Consider the following 15,037-nt stretch of genomic DNA (forward strand, 5'->3'; position numbering starts at 1 on the left):
TTTCTACACTGACTTTCATCTTTAATTCTTTATTGTACGACTTTCTACATTAGTGTGTCTAAGATCTGCTCCTGGTGACAGACATACACCTTTGACATTCTTATCTGTGCAGCTCATTCTTAACTTGTAGCACTGCTAAGAGCTAGTCTGCAAAAGAAAAAGGTCTACTTTATCAATACCCTCAAGGAGAAATCTAGCTTAGCAACACAGTCAAGGCAAACTGAACCAAGTCTTTGAAACACTCACGTAAAGCTCTCAAACTAGTGACATTAAAGTTATATTTGCTCTGCAAGCTATCCTGCCACACACCATCTCTTTTGCCTTCAAACACCATTTTGGCCAGTTTAGCATCTTGAAAAACAGCTTGACATAAAATTCTCTGTGATATTTTGCCCTCATTTAACAAGGTAAGTTTCAAGAGCCAAAGTTTTTGACAAGATCAACCCATCTGTTTGAGGCAAAAGCATTTTTCATATTTTGTCTTAACCTCTTTAGCGGTGCTTTTCCTTAAGAAAACATGAAGCCATGAGTGAGCAAAGTCAACAAATTTGGGCTCTCAAGTAGAGTAAGACAAAGGTTCTAAATATGGTCTCAAGCAATCAGCGTACTGTGGCAAAACAAACATTTTTCTCTTTAATTATTTTTTCCCCTTCATTTGTCCTCAGTGCCTCTGCCTGAAGGTGTACAAGCATAATTAAGTTAACCATGTCTATTACACATAGGAAGGAAATGAAGTCTTTGCTAAATAGGAACAGGGACTATGAAAAAAGACAATGATGCTTAGGCTGGAAACAGTTCCTGACCTAAGACATGAACTTGGCTTCTCTCACTTAAGGGAGAGTTTTTTTAGAACAGTGGGAGAAAGCAGTCAGAATAGAGTTGATTTTATGTTACATCGGGGTTTAAGTTTTGTTTGGAGCTATTCCATGCTTTTAGACTGCTGAGCTTGGAACTGCTGAGCTCAGGCCAGAAAAGCTCAAACATTACTCAGTTACATGCATATTCTGAAAACCATTCCTTCCCCAGTATTTTTACTGTGTAAGTCTAGATGCCAGTTTAGCAAAACATTATCAGAATGACAGAATACGTGCTGCCAAGACCACTAAACACAGTTAAGTCCAACAGTGGGTTGGCTACCCAGCTATACATGCAAGTCAGTTAGTTGCTATGATGGTAAGGCATCTCTTCGCAAGTAGCAGTTGGGCTTTACAGTTCAGAGGTTGATATCAAGTCACTGAGAGGCTTACAATTATCAGCAACTATCTACATCAATTATGAGAAAATCTCTATGACCAGGACCACCATATGCATGAGATAACTAGTTCACCCAGTCAAACTGCAATTGCAGTTAATATAGATCTTATCAAACCACTTCTGGTCCTTCAGCTTTTTCAGATGTAGAATAATACACAGGCCATACACTTGTTCCCCAAATTCCTCCTCAAGCTCTCCATAAACCTGCAATTTAAAGGGCAAAATGGACACAACTACTAATGTGATCTGAAAAAAACACCAAACAACCACTGTAGAAACAGTAACTGACTAGAAGAGATGAGAGAAAGCAGTAAGAACCTCCCACTGTATGTTGATAAAGCACAGCATGAAGCCAGAAGACTGCTACAATAGCCTCAGACACAGCCATCTGCAATACAGACAGAAGACATATGGAAAAGACAACCATAAGGACACATGCTTAGTAGATGACAGAATCCCTTTGGTCAAGTTACTTGTTTCAAATTGGATTAAGCCACTTGCTTTGATGCATTTATTTTGCCCCACCTTGTGGTGAAAACCAGCTTATGTACTGTGCTGTAGCCACCCGATTAATCTCAGTGTTCTACTACTGTGCAAATCAGAGACCTATGACCAAGAAGATGCAACAAAGCACATTAGTTTACAAAAATAGACTCCCTGAGGACTACCTCACCTGTAGAAAAAGATCACAAACTACTTGTGTTTCTACTGCAAGTGACCTACTCTATTATAGGAAGGTGTAAAACTGTTAGAAGAGGGTGAGTCATCAATGCACTTAAAAGTTTCAGACAGTAATCATTTTACCCCATACTGCACTACCACCAAAGTCTATCTGTGCTTCAGAACTAGTCCTTTATGACAGCAATACTGAACCCTGAGCAAGACGGACAAAATGACTTTACGTGAAAAACAGTTTATACAAGCTTCACATCATGACAACCCACAACAAGTAAAGGGCTTAAACTGCCTCTTTATTCCCACAACTCCCAGTAGTAGTCTATAGAGTTTTGCTTTACATTTACACTGTGCAAAGAACAGTTTACATCACCAACCCCAAGCAGCTACATTAGCTTATCATATTAGCAACACATTTACAAGGGAATTTAGCCAAGGTGGTAGCTGAAGCTGTGTTTGGCAGCTTCTCAGCACACACATACACAGGTCCACAATATCAGCATTGCCAAGTCTAAGTTTCAAAGCACTGTCTAAATGTTTAGGTTAGAACAATGCCTGAATAGGGATTGCTTACTTATTTTTTCACATCTGAACAATCAAAGAGCAAGTTCTAAAACAGCAAGGGCCAAAAGAATGATGTTAGTAAGAATACCAAGACACCAGTTATGAAAGACTGGCAAATACATATTATGTATTGATACAGAGTTCAAAACTAAAATGCAATTAAGTTTCATTAACAGTTTTGTGCTATTCATTTCATCTCCTTTCACAGAGGTTAACTTACCTAGTACTGTTACAGTTGTTGATGACTGGGTATTTCCAAGTGGGAATGTAACTGCCTTGCAGATATATTCTCCTGCATCAGAAAAGCTTACATTTTTTAAGATGATTGTTGCATCAGTAAGTGAATAGTTTTTAAATGACACTCTTCCTTGGTATTCTCCTTGAACAGATATTCCATATTGAGGATGATGAACAGCAATAGTCTGTGAACTTTTACCATGTATCTTCTCCCAGGAAACTTGTGCTATTGTTTCATTTACATCAATAATGCATTTCAGTGCAACCTTCTTCCCCCAAACTGCTGTCACATGTGGATCAACAATTGGTCCAGCTAAGGCACCTAAAAGCAAAAGAATTATTAGTTAGTACACAAGAAGGTTATGCCCCCAAGTCTTTACATAAAGCCTTTTTCAGTAATTAGCTTGCCTTCTTCAGAAGGAATTCATACTTTCTTCTGAATAACCATACTGTAGCTGATACACAGCAGTGTGGAGACATTACAAAAGCACACTTTAAGCAGAAACAGCACAGCAACTACTCTTCAGGGAATACTATCACTAATATATAACTTATCATAAAAATGACCTGGTAATTGTTTAAGTAGTGCATTGATATTTTGGGAATTTAACTAGGTATGAGCATAGCGTGTATTCAGCTTTACTAGCCAAAACCCCCAACCAACCAACCAACACCACAGTAATCAGACATGGTACTTTAGCAGTTTAATTGCTGATCCAGAGCATCAGGTAAAAACTTAAATTACTACACTGATTTTTACTTCCAAAAGATATGATTGCTAATAAAGTTAACTGAAGGAGAAACGCCCAAGTGTAAATTCTACCACTTACCACACCAGTAACTAGTTAAAAAGCAAATAAAAAAGAATAAAAATGGCAAAATCCCACAAACAACTTCATCTTCATAGTGACAGTCAATCTAACAACTCAATTCTAACTTCAGATCCTAGCTTCCAATAGAGATATGTTCCATCATACGTAGGCAGTCCTTCTGCTACACTGTAGTGCAGTGTCCTCACACCAGAACTTCTCCTTGTATTTACACAGTAAATAGACAAGAGAAGGTATAATCAAGTGTTTGCTGAATATTCTATGTAATTCCGTTCAATACCTAAAATACTTCCCACAGTAGCACATACATTCTGAACTCAGCATTTTACACCACCTGCCTTCAAGAAAAGAAACCCACCAGGACCAAGTAGCTCATTTAACCACTGGTTCACAACTTCTTCTGACAGAGATGCTCAAGCAACTTAAATCATTCCTTCTCTTGGAGCAGGCTGATTAAGTACTGGGCTCTTCAGTTATCAAATCAGTACTCAAGCTGTTACTGTGAAAATTCACCCACGGAATGAGATTCAAGAATAAATTTCAGTAGACCCATTTTCATACACACAAAGAGGTCATCCAACTTGAGACATTGACTGCATTGTCAGTCAACAAGTTCCTACACAAAACTGAAACCATGTGTTGAGGAAAATAATTCCCTATATGTCTTCATGTGTAAGTCCATTGTTAAAAGCTTTTCATTTCCCATCAATTGATTTTTAAGCCTTCACACCATAACTAAGTCAATGAAGTCACCCAAACAAGCGATTTAAAGATTCAGCCACAGATTTCTTCAGTGTAAAGCTACTGACTAATGTCAACAGTATGCAAACATTTAGTTGCACAAATAAAACAAACTAAGCCAGAACTACATAGCAAGACTGTTGATGTGCCAGTCACTGAGAGGGGCTGGTGAGGGGGAAAGAAATAGCTAATAAACTTAACTTTCATACAGACAATATCTGCCATGACTAATCCATGAGTCATGCATGAACATTTTGGCCAGTCTGCTCATGCCTCCTGAGCTAATAATACATACTGTTGAGAGAGCCATTGGAAAAGGGGAAACTATTTCCACATGAACTGAAATGTGCAGAATTCTGCCCAAATTTTGTCTCCACTTGCCATTGCTATAATTAGCCTAATAAGCCTGAGGTAGAGTGCTCTTAAGGGGTAATTGACTATCGTGTTCCAGCTTAAGGCACACAAGGCACAGTTCTGGAAAGTATTTCAGAATATACATATTCTGTAATGCCACTGGAGAAAAAGATGCTTTTGTTGAGAAATTGATAACATGAAATATTTATATCTACTGAATCTTAACCTATACTGAACATTACCATAATGATCAGCTGCACATAACCCCTACAAACGTACTACAGAGAAGTCTTACAAGTAAACTTACACAAAAGCTGCTCAGACTTTTGGGAAGGTAAACTGAACTGGGAAGTTATCCTAGTGAGTTGAATACACAAGCTGTTTTGTTTCCTTTCAATGTTCTGGTTTCACTTGGTTGGTGGGGCTTTTTGTTTGTTGCTTTTTTGACAACTCCCAATAATTAAAGGCTTTAGTTACATGAAGATAAACAGAGCACATTTAAGGAATCAATACTCAGCTAAGACTTAGCTCTGTTTTGAAGATGAGAAAAAAACCCACCATTTTTTCCACCAAGGAATTCTTCCAACAGCTCATGTGTACCATGAAACCATTGGGCTCTCACAGGAATATTTTCACACGTCTTAACTTTCATTTCTGCTACTTTCAAGATCTACAGACTGAGCTGAGCAGACCTCATATATATATTTATATACACATACACACTTGCAGCTCTAAAACATTAATCAGTTACATCTTGTTCATTGACATTCTGAAGGAAGTACAGCCAATAGATCATTACACTGCATTTTAAGCATTTATCTCATCTTCTGAAACATATTCAGGCTCCAAAGACAGACACACACACAAAAAAAATATCAACTTATCTATGCTAATCATTTAACTTGAGCTTACATATTCATATAGTTTATACAACAGCATATACATATGCCCAAGCATTTAAGGTTTTTAAAATAGCCTAAAGCTCAAGTGAGAACAACAACACCTTTGTTGCAATAGCATCTCTGGTTTTAATGTTCAGCCACTTCTTATTTAACTAACTTCTTCTGGTTGCTGAGCAATCAAGAGAACACTTCCAACTAGCACATTAATTACCACGCTGATTTTCAGGGCTCCAAGACTCAGGACTAAGGTATTTCCTTAGACAGCGACTTCCACTTGAGAGTCAATAGGTTACTCAAAGATGGTATGTGAATAATGAATTAACAGCTACACATGTACACCTTTAAAGGCTTACAATGCACAAGATGCTGAAGAACAAGACACTCCAAGGCCACGTTATTCATCTCCTTAGCTGATCCAAGGTACTGATGAACAGGACACATTTACTCTTGTAATAAAGGCTGGCTCTTCTCCTCTTGAAACCTATCACTAAAATCTGACCTTCCTTGCTTGCACTTTAACAATATTTAAGTCCTTGATGATCATGGTTCACAACATCCCTTAAGGAAACAACTGTATTCCCTTACTATTCAAGATCTTATTTTATAACTCCAATGCAAAAACAGCATCATGAAGTTTCCATACATTTTTCTTTAAATTTGACCAAAGTTTTGGGGATCTTTTATCCCTTTTTGCTCACTTGAGCCACAAAAAATAGCTTGTCTTCCCTCTCACTTTCTCAGTATATTCCAACATATTTTCGAATCACGGAATGAGGTTCTTGTATAACTCACTTAATTGAAGATATTATCAGATTACTTTTATTAGACAATTAAAGTAATTGAATATTACATCAGGATACAGCACGCTGTCCCATTCATTTCACAGCTTTGAACCTAACAGTACCATATAGCCTGTACACATGTTCTGAAACTCCAGTCACACAGACTTCCTCTTTTAATGGAAGGGTTCATGCTACTGCTCACATTTCACAGGCAACAGATAGGTGATTTGTTTGTATCAGCAAAATATCATCCAATACTGTTTCATATGCAGCCTGGTATTGTCATCACATACAGTGCCTTGGATTGTTTCAGTTTTAGCTCTGTCCCTATGCACTAACTGGTATTTTGATTACACAGTGATCTGATTCATGCTGGTAATACTTCAAGCCCATCACAAAACTACCTTGTGTCTAAAACTAACAGAAGTTAAGGAAGTGGGCACTCCTCCTCTTGGATATACTTGACCCATCAATTTTCCAGTCTCTTAGCCAATATACTAATGAGACTTTCAACCTATTTTCAGAGGTAACAGCTACATGCAGACACTAAAACTCCACAAACCAGCTTCTCAAACTGCAACAGTTCCTCTCCATCTCCAAATTTAACAACTGAGATAACTATAAAGAAACAAAAATGGTCATTTACTACTCCTGGCTCTACACCCTACTTAATACCGTGAAACCATCCTACCTCAAGGTAAAGTCTTCAGATAAAATGAAAAGCTGAACACTCAGTTCTCTCATTTGAGTGTGCAGGGAGGGAAAGTATAAGCCTCTTGTTCCATTATTTTTGGTCACACACCATCTAGACGAACATGGTTTTGGCCTTTGAGTTCTGACACCTCCTCTTTCCTCTCCAAAATGAGCTCCAGTGTTTCATCATTTCACCATGTTCTTCAATAAAATTATGGGGTTTACATTGTGTTCACTGGCTCTCCAGTTTCAGACCACTGCAAGAATCCCATTCAAAACAGACAAGCAGTGATCATTCCCACTTATCTCTCAGAAGGCAACAAAAATCCTTACAACTCACTTCTAGCATTAAAAGCCACACAGCTAGGAGCTATCAAATACTGACCATGATTAAGAACTACTCCTGAACAGCTTCTGATATCAAGCTTTTCTCACAAGATAAAAAGAGATACTGAGCAAATCTGCAGTCTCGAAAATATAATGACCTTAACACAACAAAGTACTCCTGCTACAGAGTGAGAGAGTACTCCCCACACTCCCAGGCTTGTTATTTGCTGTAATAAACAGAGGTTCTTCCACACAGAACAGCCATGCACAAAGCTAATTACAGAAGCTATCTATTCAGTTACCTGCTATACAACTGTGGCCTGCTTAACAGCACACTACAGGCAAGTCAGAGACCGCACTGATGCTTCCTAGACACTTATTGCGTACTTGCTGTCAACTGTTTCCACAGGACAATAAAGCCAAACTGCAGAAAACCTTAAGTTTTTCCCTACATCAGCAAGTTATACATGGCTTTATCTAGCCTTCGCAGGCATTAACACATGGACCTAAGAAGAGTTTCAACTAAGAGTGGAGCAGAGCAACAATAACATCCCATTTTGGTGACAGCAAACTGCTATGTCAGCACAACTTAGCATGAAACACACTTAAGTCCAGGCCAAGCATCATTGTTCAGTCAGTTTCGTTTTAGCTGCCATCAGAAAGCTTAGACTCCTTCTTACAGCCCTTCTGCATCAGCATTCATCGGGTACCTAAGAGAGTCCAAGCTACAAGAACTCACTTGTTTTCTTCCTGATTTAGCCTCCTGAATTGGCTCACTCCCTGCTCAGTCACAAGTGGCAAAGCAACAGAGACAACAAGAGCACAGCCACACATTCTAGTGGCATTTTCAGACTTCTTTAGCTTACAAATCAAATCACTTAAGGACACTGCAGAAACCAAGCGTTAGAAACCTCAACTTGAGGCTTTATAAAAATATATCCTTAAATTACTGGGAAAAAGTCAGTGTGTGTCTTTTGAATACCACAGCACAATCAAATTACTGTGTCAAAAATAAGACCAGACCTAAAAATGGAAGAGATTCAAGATTGACTACAAAATGCTTCAACACTGCTTTCCAATTTGAATAGTTAAGCAAGTACATGGGGGAAAAAACTGCACTTACATCAAAGAGACAGCATTATAACCTAGAGGTGTTCCCACCTAAGAGCTGCTTTATCACAATCCTTGCTTTAAGTGGAGTGCTAGTTTGTCCACAAAGTTGTTTCTCACAGAAGTGGGCTGGGAGCAGAAACATGTCATGAGATTGGCTTCTATAAGCACAACATATACAAGACTCAGATCAAGTTCCCTTTCTTGCATGGTACTCTTTTAAAGCAAACTAGAGGTGTACTATTTCAATCTTAGAAGAGCAGTTCTTACAAGCCTGTTCTCTGTTTATCAGAACAGTATAAGATGTGTACAAAGGCCTACAAGAAGGCAAGAAAACCTGGTGAAATGAGGTACAGCAACTGAATAGTTTGAAGCTGAGAGTACTGAAATGCTCTCAGCCTTCCTGTGCATTCACCAGCTATCTCAGGCTGCTTTTTCATTTTATTAATGTTCAAGGTACTCAGTGTTCAAGCTTTTGAATCCAGAGGTCAACTGATAGCAAAAGGAAACTAAGAACATTACAACAACAATTGCTTCAGTAATGACATATTCCTAGATTTCTCCTATTACACTGATTTATCACTACTGCAGCTCACACACATTCATCACTTTCAAATGCATCTATTAACTTCCAAATGTTAACTTTTCATGCCCTCACATTGACTAAAACTGTATTCCAGTCTCAACTTCATCTAATACACAAGCAGCTCTTCTCTAGGTGACTATAGCCTACATGCTTAAAATGGCTACAGTCAAGGGAACATAATTTCTAGCTGACAACTGTAAGAAGTTGAACAAAAGTAATTTTTCTCAGGTAACCTTAAGATGTTTAAGACAAAAAGCACAAGAACTGGTTGAGTTTGGGAACACACGAAAAAGTCAGTCTCAATGTCAGTACTGTCTCAAAACTTAACTGTTGCTGAAGCAGGAGCTTTTACTTAAAATATCAAACTCTAAACAAATTCTCACTAAAGTGCTATCATATGTTCTGCAGAGTTCTTCAGATACTTTAAACCTCCACCTGCTGCTCCTAAGGATAGCACTGACAATATAACACACGATCTAGCCAAGAAGCTCACATTACTCAACTCCTTCATCCCTCACAGCTGATGGAAGGGGCAGTCTATCTTCCTCTAGCTGCTGAATCAACATGTATATCTATCTCTATATATAGATAAGATACCAAAGAACACCGATATTCTGGGGGGAACCTACAGCTACCATTCACAAGATAGCATCCAGAGCCCACAGAGAGAAGATTAATATTGCCTGCTGAAAGGCCAGATAATACAATACGGGATAAAATACTCTTATCCCAATGCAAACAAGTCAAGATGATAAAGTAAGCAAACCTCTACACTGCCATAATTATCACTTAGCAGCAAGACTAATGCTCTCATCACAGAAAGCAAGGAAACATTATTTTACTCTAGAGCAATATGAAGTCAAAGAAATGAGCAGTCAAACTCAGAGTTTAACATCAGCATAGCTTGAGCCTAACTCATACAGTAATGAGTTGGAATTCAAAAAAGGTCTACACCTCTGCACTGAAAGTCAGGCATGGCTATGACCCACTATTATTCCATTATGTCATTTTCTTCACATGTTAACTGGTGCTTTTCTTCTAGTTTCACTACCTTCACACAGGGCAAAGACTGTGCCCTTGCCTACTCCACTTCCCTATCATGCTGCAAAGACTATAGGTATCAAGCAGCAGGAAACTAAATAGTCTAAGACTCTGGAGGAATGTTTAAAAAAAGGTTAGTCTCATGATTCAATTTGAGTTGTGAAGGACACTCTTAGAAACTCGATTTTATAAGGTTAAAGCTTTAAATCTAACTACTCACCAAGAACTTTTGAAGTCCCATGAACTTTAAAACTTCATCCAGAATTTCAGCTTAAACCATACGAGCATTAGCATCACTGTCTGTTTTACATGCTCCTACATTATCTTTCATGTAGGTTAACACATAGTAAATAAAGACATTCATGTTTATCCTGCCAACTAAGCATTCAGATGTTTACAAAACATGTTAGGCAAGCTATGAGACAGCTGGAAGCTCTTCCGCAATGAACATTACAACCTCAATTTAAGCAGTCAAATCTACCAATCCCACTGTCTTTAAAACGAAACAAGCAAGAGGATGTGCTCTTTTTCCAACAAATAGGTCAGGCTCTAAAGCAGCACTGGAGAACATCTTTAGTCCCAGTCCCCCCAGAAAAATAGTACTAACAAGTAGCTCACAAGTTATCAATTAAAACATACACCACTTCCTCTCCTACACACCAGAAAATGCTTCACACTTCCATCCAAATCAATTTAAATACACAAATACTAGACCAACAAATACAAATAGGCTAAAAGAAGAGCAAATGATTTTAAAACAAGTAGTTGCTCATGTAACTCAAACCTCTAATTGCTAAGTTGGATACAGAGAGTTCCAGGCAGCATCCAAAACCTTCCGGAACACAAAAGATGAGTCAGTGGTTCTGACAAGCCAACCTGCAGGAAAAGGTTCAACTCATCCTTTGTGTCATCCAGTTTAAACACAGAACCAAAATATCTAACAGATCCAGTGGCAGGTCAAAAGGAGCATTGTGCTTCTGTTCTTTATCTTGGCAGGGCTGCCAACTAACTGCATTAGTTACAGAAAAAACAAGACTAAAGTTATACAACTTTATATAACATTACCTTTATATAACGTTAAAGCATAAATTTTTTTCCCAGTCAGTCTGAAATAAGCTTCAAGTACTAGTTGTGCCAAATTAGAATAGTAGTCAGCAGGAACAAGTGTTATGTCGCAGTTACAGGATGTTAAATAGCTGATTAGAGAGCTGAGACTGTTCTGAAAGTTACAGCAAAAAATAAATATATGGTGAATATGTTTCAAGAATTTAAAGTGCTACTCCACAATATGAAGATATAGAAGGAAACTCCCTGCTCTAGCCAACATCAGTGAGGTTCCACCAGAAGTAATTCTGCTTGAACACCATACTTAGCTATTAGCCATCTAGAGTCTGAAACCAAGTGGGCTCAAAGGCCCAGAAAACATGACCTACAAGGAAGGACTGGAAGAACCAACTGTGGTTTTCAAAGGCAAAACAATAAAGGTCCTGAGGTACTTACACTGCAGAAAAAGGATGCCTGCACTGCCAAATATGCCAGTGGAAATTAGCAAGGAGATAAACTGAAGCAACAAAAAGCAAACAACAATAAAACCCACTGAAGTCAAGAAAACCTTCGATGCTACAGAAAGTTAATTCCTCAAAAGAACACCTTAGTCCAGATGGAAAACCTCCATGACCTTAAGAAAGATTTGATGTTTAGTTTTAAACCGACAAGCACCCAAACTAACTTCAGCTGATCCTGCACAGGGGTTGAGATAGGATCTGTTTCACAAGGATTTTGTCAGCCAAATTACTGTAAGATTATTATCAGACATTTTTATCAAAGTGACCATCTGGTATTCCTTCCAATTCTTGTTAGTTGATATGATACACATCTGATAGACTCAATTACAAGCTCTCCTTTCTGGAGCTTATTTCCAACAATCCATTCAATACACTTATATTGCTCGCTCCCTCATGACTATTTGGTTCACCCAGGCTCTACTACTTTAAGATGACTGCAGACTACCTTGCTTTTAGAAATCTCATTCCAAGTACTCTCACTAGCAACCTGCCCATATACACTTCTTTTACCTGTGTTTCAAAACTATCCTTACTTGCTTTTCAAATCGAGGAACTAACAGTTATGCATCAAAGAACTCAACCTGTTCAATTAGACAGCTGTTTTCTCACCAAGCACTTTTCATCATTTGCTTCTTCTATTTGTATCCTTCCCAGTAAAGGCTGTCTTCTTCAGAGAGATAGCCACCTCACAGCATATAATCAGTCTTCGCTATTACTTCTTATATTTGGACCCAAAGGCAGATATTCAGCTTTTGCCATAGATTTCTCACTCTTCAAAGCCACATATATGAATCCTCATGAAATCTCTATTAACATCAGTTTGTCCTCAACAGAGTCACCAGGACATACTCAAATCACTCGTTAGAGATGGCTTTTCTTATTCTCAGCCACAAAGAAGAGTTGGAGAAATGACAGACAGCCTTCAGCTTTGAGAAAAGTAACTCAGACTAACACCTAAGCACTTCATCTTAGTCAGCTAGCACTTGAACTTCCCTGCCTTCTATAAATCAAGTAGAAGGAAGTGTATCTGCTATTAAGTCAGCCCCATCACCTGCTACCAACTGATTCAGAGACAGTTACGTACATTAAACATAAAAAAAAAAAACAATTTTCCAGACATCAATTCATTCTTACAGGGTTTTAATTAGCAACAACTAAAATATCGTTATGTTACCAGCATTGTTCTCAGCCAAAAGCCCAAACACAGCACTGCACCAGCTACTACAAAGAAGCAAAATAACTATTCCAGCTCTTTAGAGCTAAGTCCAGTAGTTCCAGAACTGGCATTACAAAGCAGATGCCAACGTAATACCATAACAAAGTACATGCTTCAAAACAGCATGCTACCTACTTCACACCACTATGTGCAGCTGCTTTCATGCAAGACATCTGGCAAACATAGTAGTCTCTCCTCTTAGGAGTGTAAAACTGAGTAGACCACACAGCTTTGTCTACAGTGCAAACTTTGGAGATACGCATGAGGCATTCAAGCTGCTATAAATGACATTTTTCTACCACACTCAGAATTGTAGTACGCAAGATGCTCAGCTGTGCCAGTGAAGAACAATCCAGAGGAGGCAATGCTTACTGCAGGGTTTTCCTTCAGGTGAGAGTAGCACTTAAGTCAGAGACACACCTGACCTGAGCAGGATTGCCTATACAATTGGCTGACTATACAGATTAAGGGAAGGCATCAAAAGATATTTGACTACAAAAGAAATGTGTGACCTGAACATTTCATATAAATTACTGTAGACTGGGGTGGGGTTTTAATCTGTAGCCTTACCTTTCAATAACACATAAAATGCTTCAGAACTATAGCAGTTCTAGTTTGATATTCCTTCCCTGCATGCCACATACACTTTGTCATCAACTGGAAATTAACAGCACATGATGCCAGGATTTGCACTCCAAGGAAAAAATTACCCAGAGTAGCCACATGCAGAAATACAGGCAATAATGTGCAGGGGGAGTTTGTCAGGACACACATTTACTCCTAACAGTTTCAGCTGTCCCAAGCCTTAAACTGGGGAAATTCAAGGTGAGGGTGGTGAGGAACTGGAATGGGTTGTCCAAGGAAGTGATGAATGTTCCACTCCTGGCAGTGTGCAAAGGCCAGGCTGAACAGAGCCTTGGGCAACACAGCCTAGGATGAGGCATCCCTAACCATGGCAGGGATGTTGTAGCTAGATGATCTTAAGATGCTTTCCAACCCTAACCATTCTATGATTCTTTAAGCCCGATCTGACCTGTCAGCTTAACCCTCAGACAACTTCTAAGCGCCAATCCATCCCCCATTGACTTCATAAGCTTTCTGCTTCCACAGTATCCTCTGGCAAGGAGTTCCAGAAGTCTTGCCTCCAGGTCTAAAAGCACCTTCTTTGCTAGCAACTTGCCTCCTTTTAGCTTCACCTGATGAACACCTATTTTTGCACTGTAAGATTTAATCTGCATGCACATTGTCAACATCACTCATTATGTCACACATTCCACTATATTCCTCCCACTCTTACCCTTCTCCTAAGAAGTCACCTCTTTCCTCAACTAAGAAGTCTTAACTGGCTTCACTTGGAAGTCCACTTCAATATTTCTGACCCTCGCTGCCCTCCACTGAACCTACTTAAGCCTGAAGATTGTTTTGCTTTTATTATCAAGGGATCAAAACCGGACTATTTGAAGAACATGTGAACAACCCATTTACACATTAACACAGCATGTTCCATTCTTTTACTCCGACACTTGGTTCGCCCCAACGTAACACAGAAAATCATCACAGAACTGACTACTGCATACTCAAGGCTGTGTTTTTAAGTATACAAATATATAGTATGAATAATATATATGAAGTTTACTCCTTGCCTTTGCAAAGGGATCCTTCACATAGAAGTGATTGGCATCACTAAATATTTACCTATACATCAGCTTGTTTCATTATTCCATCACTCAGTTTGATAACATCCTTCCTTAACTCTGTGCAATTCATCTTTATTCCAACTTGCTACCAGGAACAAGTTATTACATATAATTGAGGCATCTTGTACTCCAGTAAATGCAACAGACAAGATCCTATTAACCTCCAACACCACCAGAACTGTAGAGAATTGCAGTCATCACCATAAGACTTCTCTCCAGAAAAAACTCCCAACAAGACCTATTGCCACAGTGACTGCTATAACAGAAGGTTTGGTCAGATAAAAACCCTCCCACACGTCCCTCTAGACTCCAAACCTCCCAATTCCCTATTTGGAAAAGCAATTTAATACTATTCAATGCCATCGCAGTATCATTTGTGTTTTTTTTTGGTTGGTTGGTTCTGGGTTTTTGGGGTTTTTTTGTTTTGGGGTTGGGTTTTTTTTGGAAGAGAGGGAGAAAGAGG

At 38.7% G+C, this 15,037-nt stretch overlaps 1 protein-coding gene across 2 annotated transcripts in view; it reads right to left on the minus strand.

Annotated features, from left to right (window-relative positions):
* Positions 1–15,037, minus strand: part of NECTIN3 (nectin cell adhesion molecule 3) — a 61,258-nt gene that overhangs the window by 35,399 nt on the left and 10,822 nt on the right. For both annotated transcript variants that reach the window (XM_034060103.1, XM_031045163.2), the window contains exon 2: positions 2,714–3,052. In XM_034060103.1, the coding sequence (XP_033915994.1) occupies positions 2,714–3,052 (339 nt within the window). The remainder of the gene's footprint in view (positions 1–2,713; positions 3,053–15,037) is intronic.

The sequence above is a fragment of the Melopsittacus undulatus genome, chromosome 2 (genome assembly GCF_012275295.1).
Source record: "Melopsittacus undulatus isolate bMelUnd1 chromosome 2, bMelUnd1.mat.Z, whole genome shotgun sequence".
Classification (NCBI taxonomy): Eukaryota; Metazoa; Chordata; class Aves; order Psittaciformes; family Psittaculidae; genus Melopsittacus; species Melopsittacus undulatus.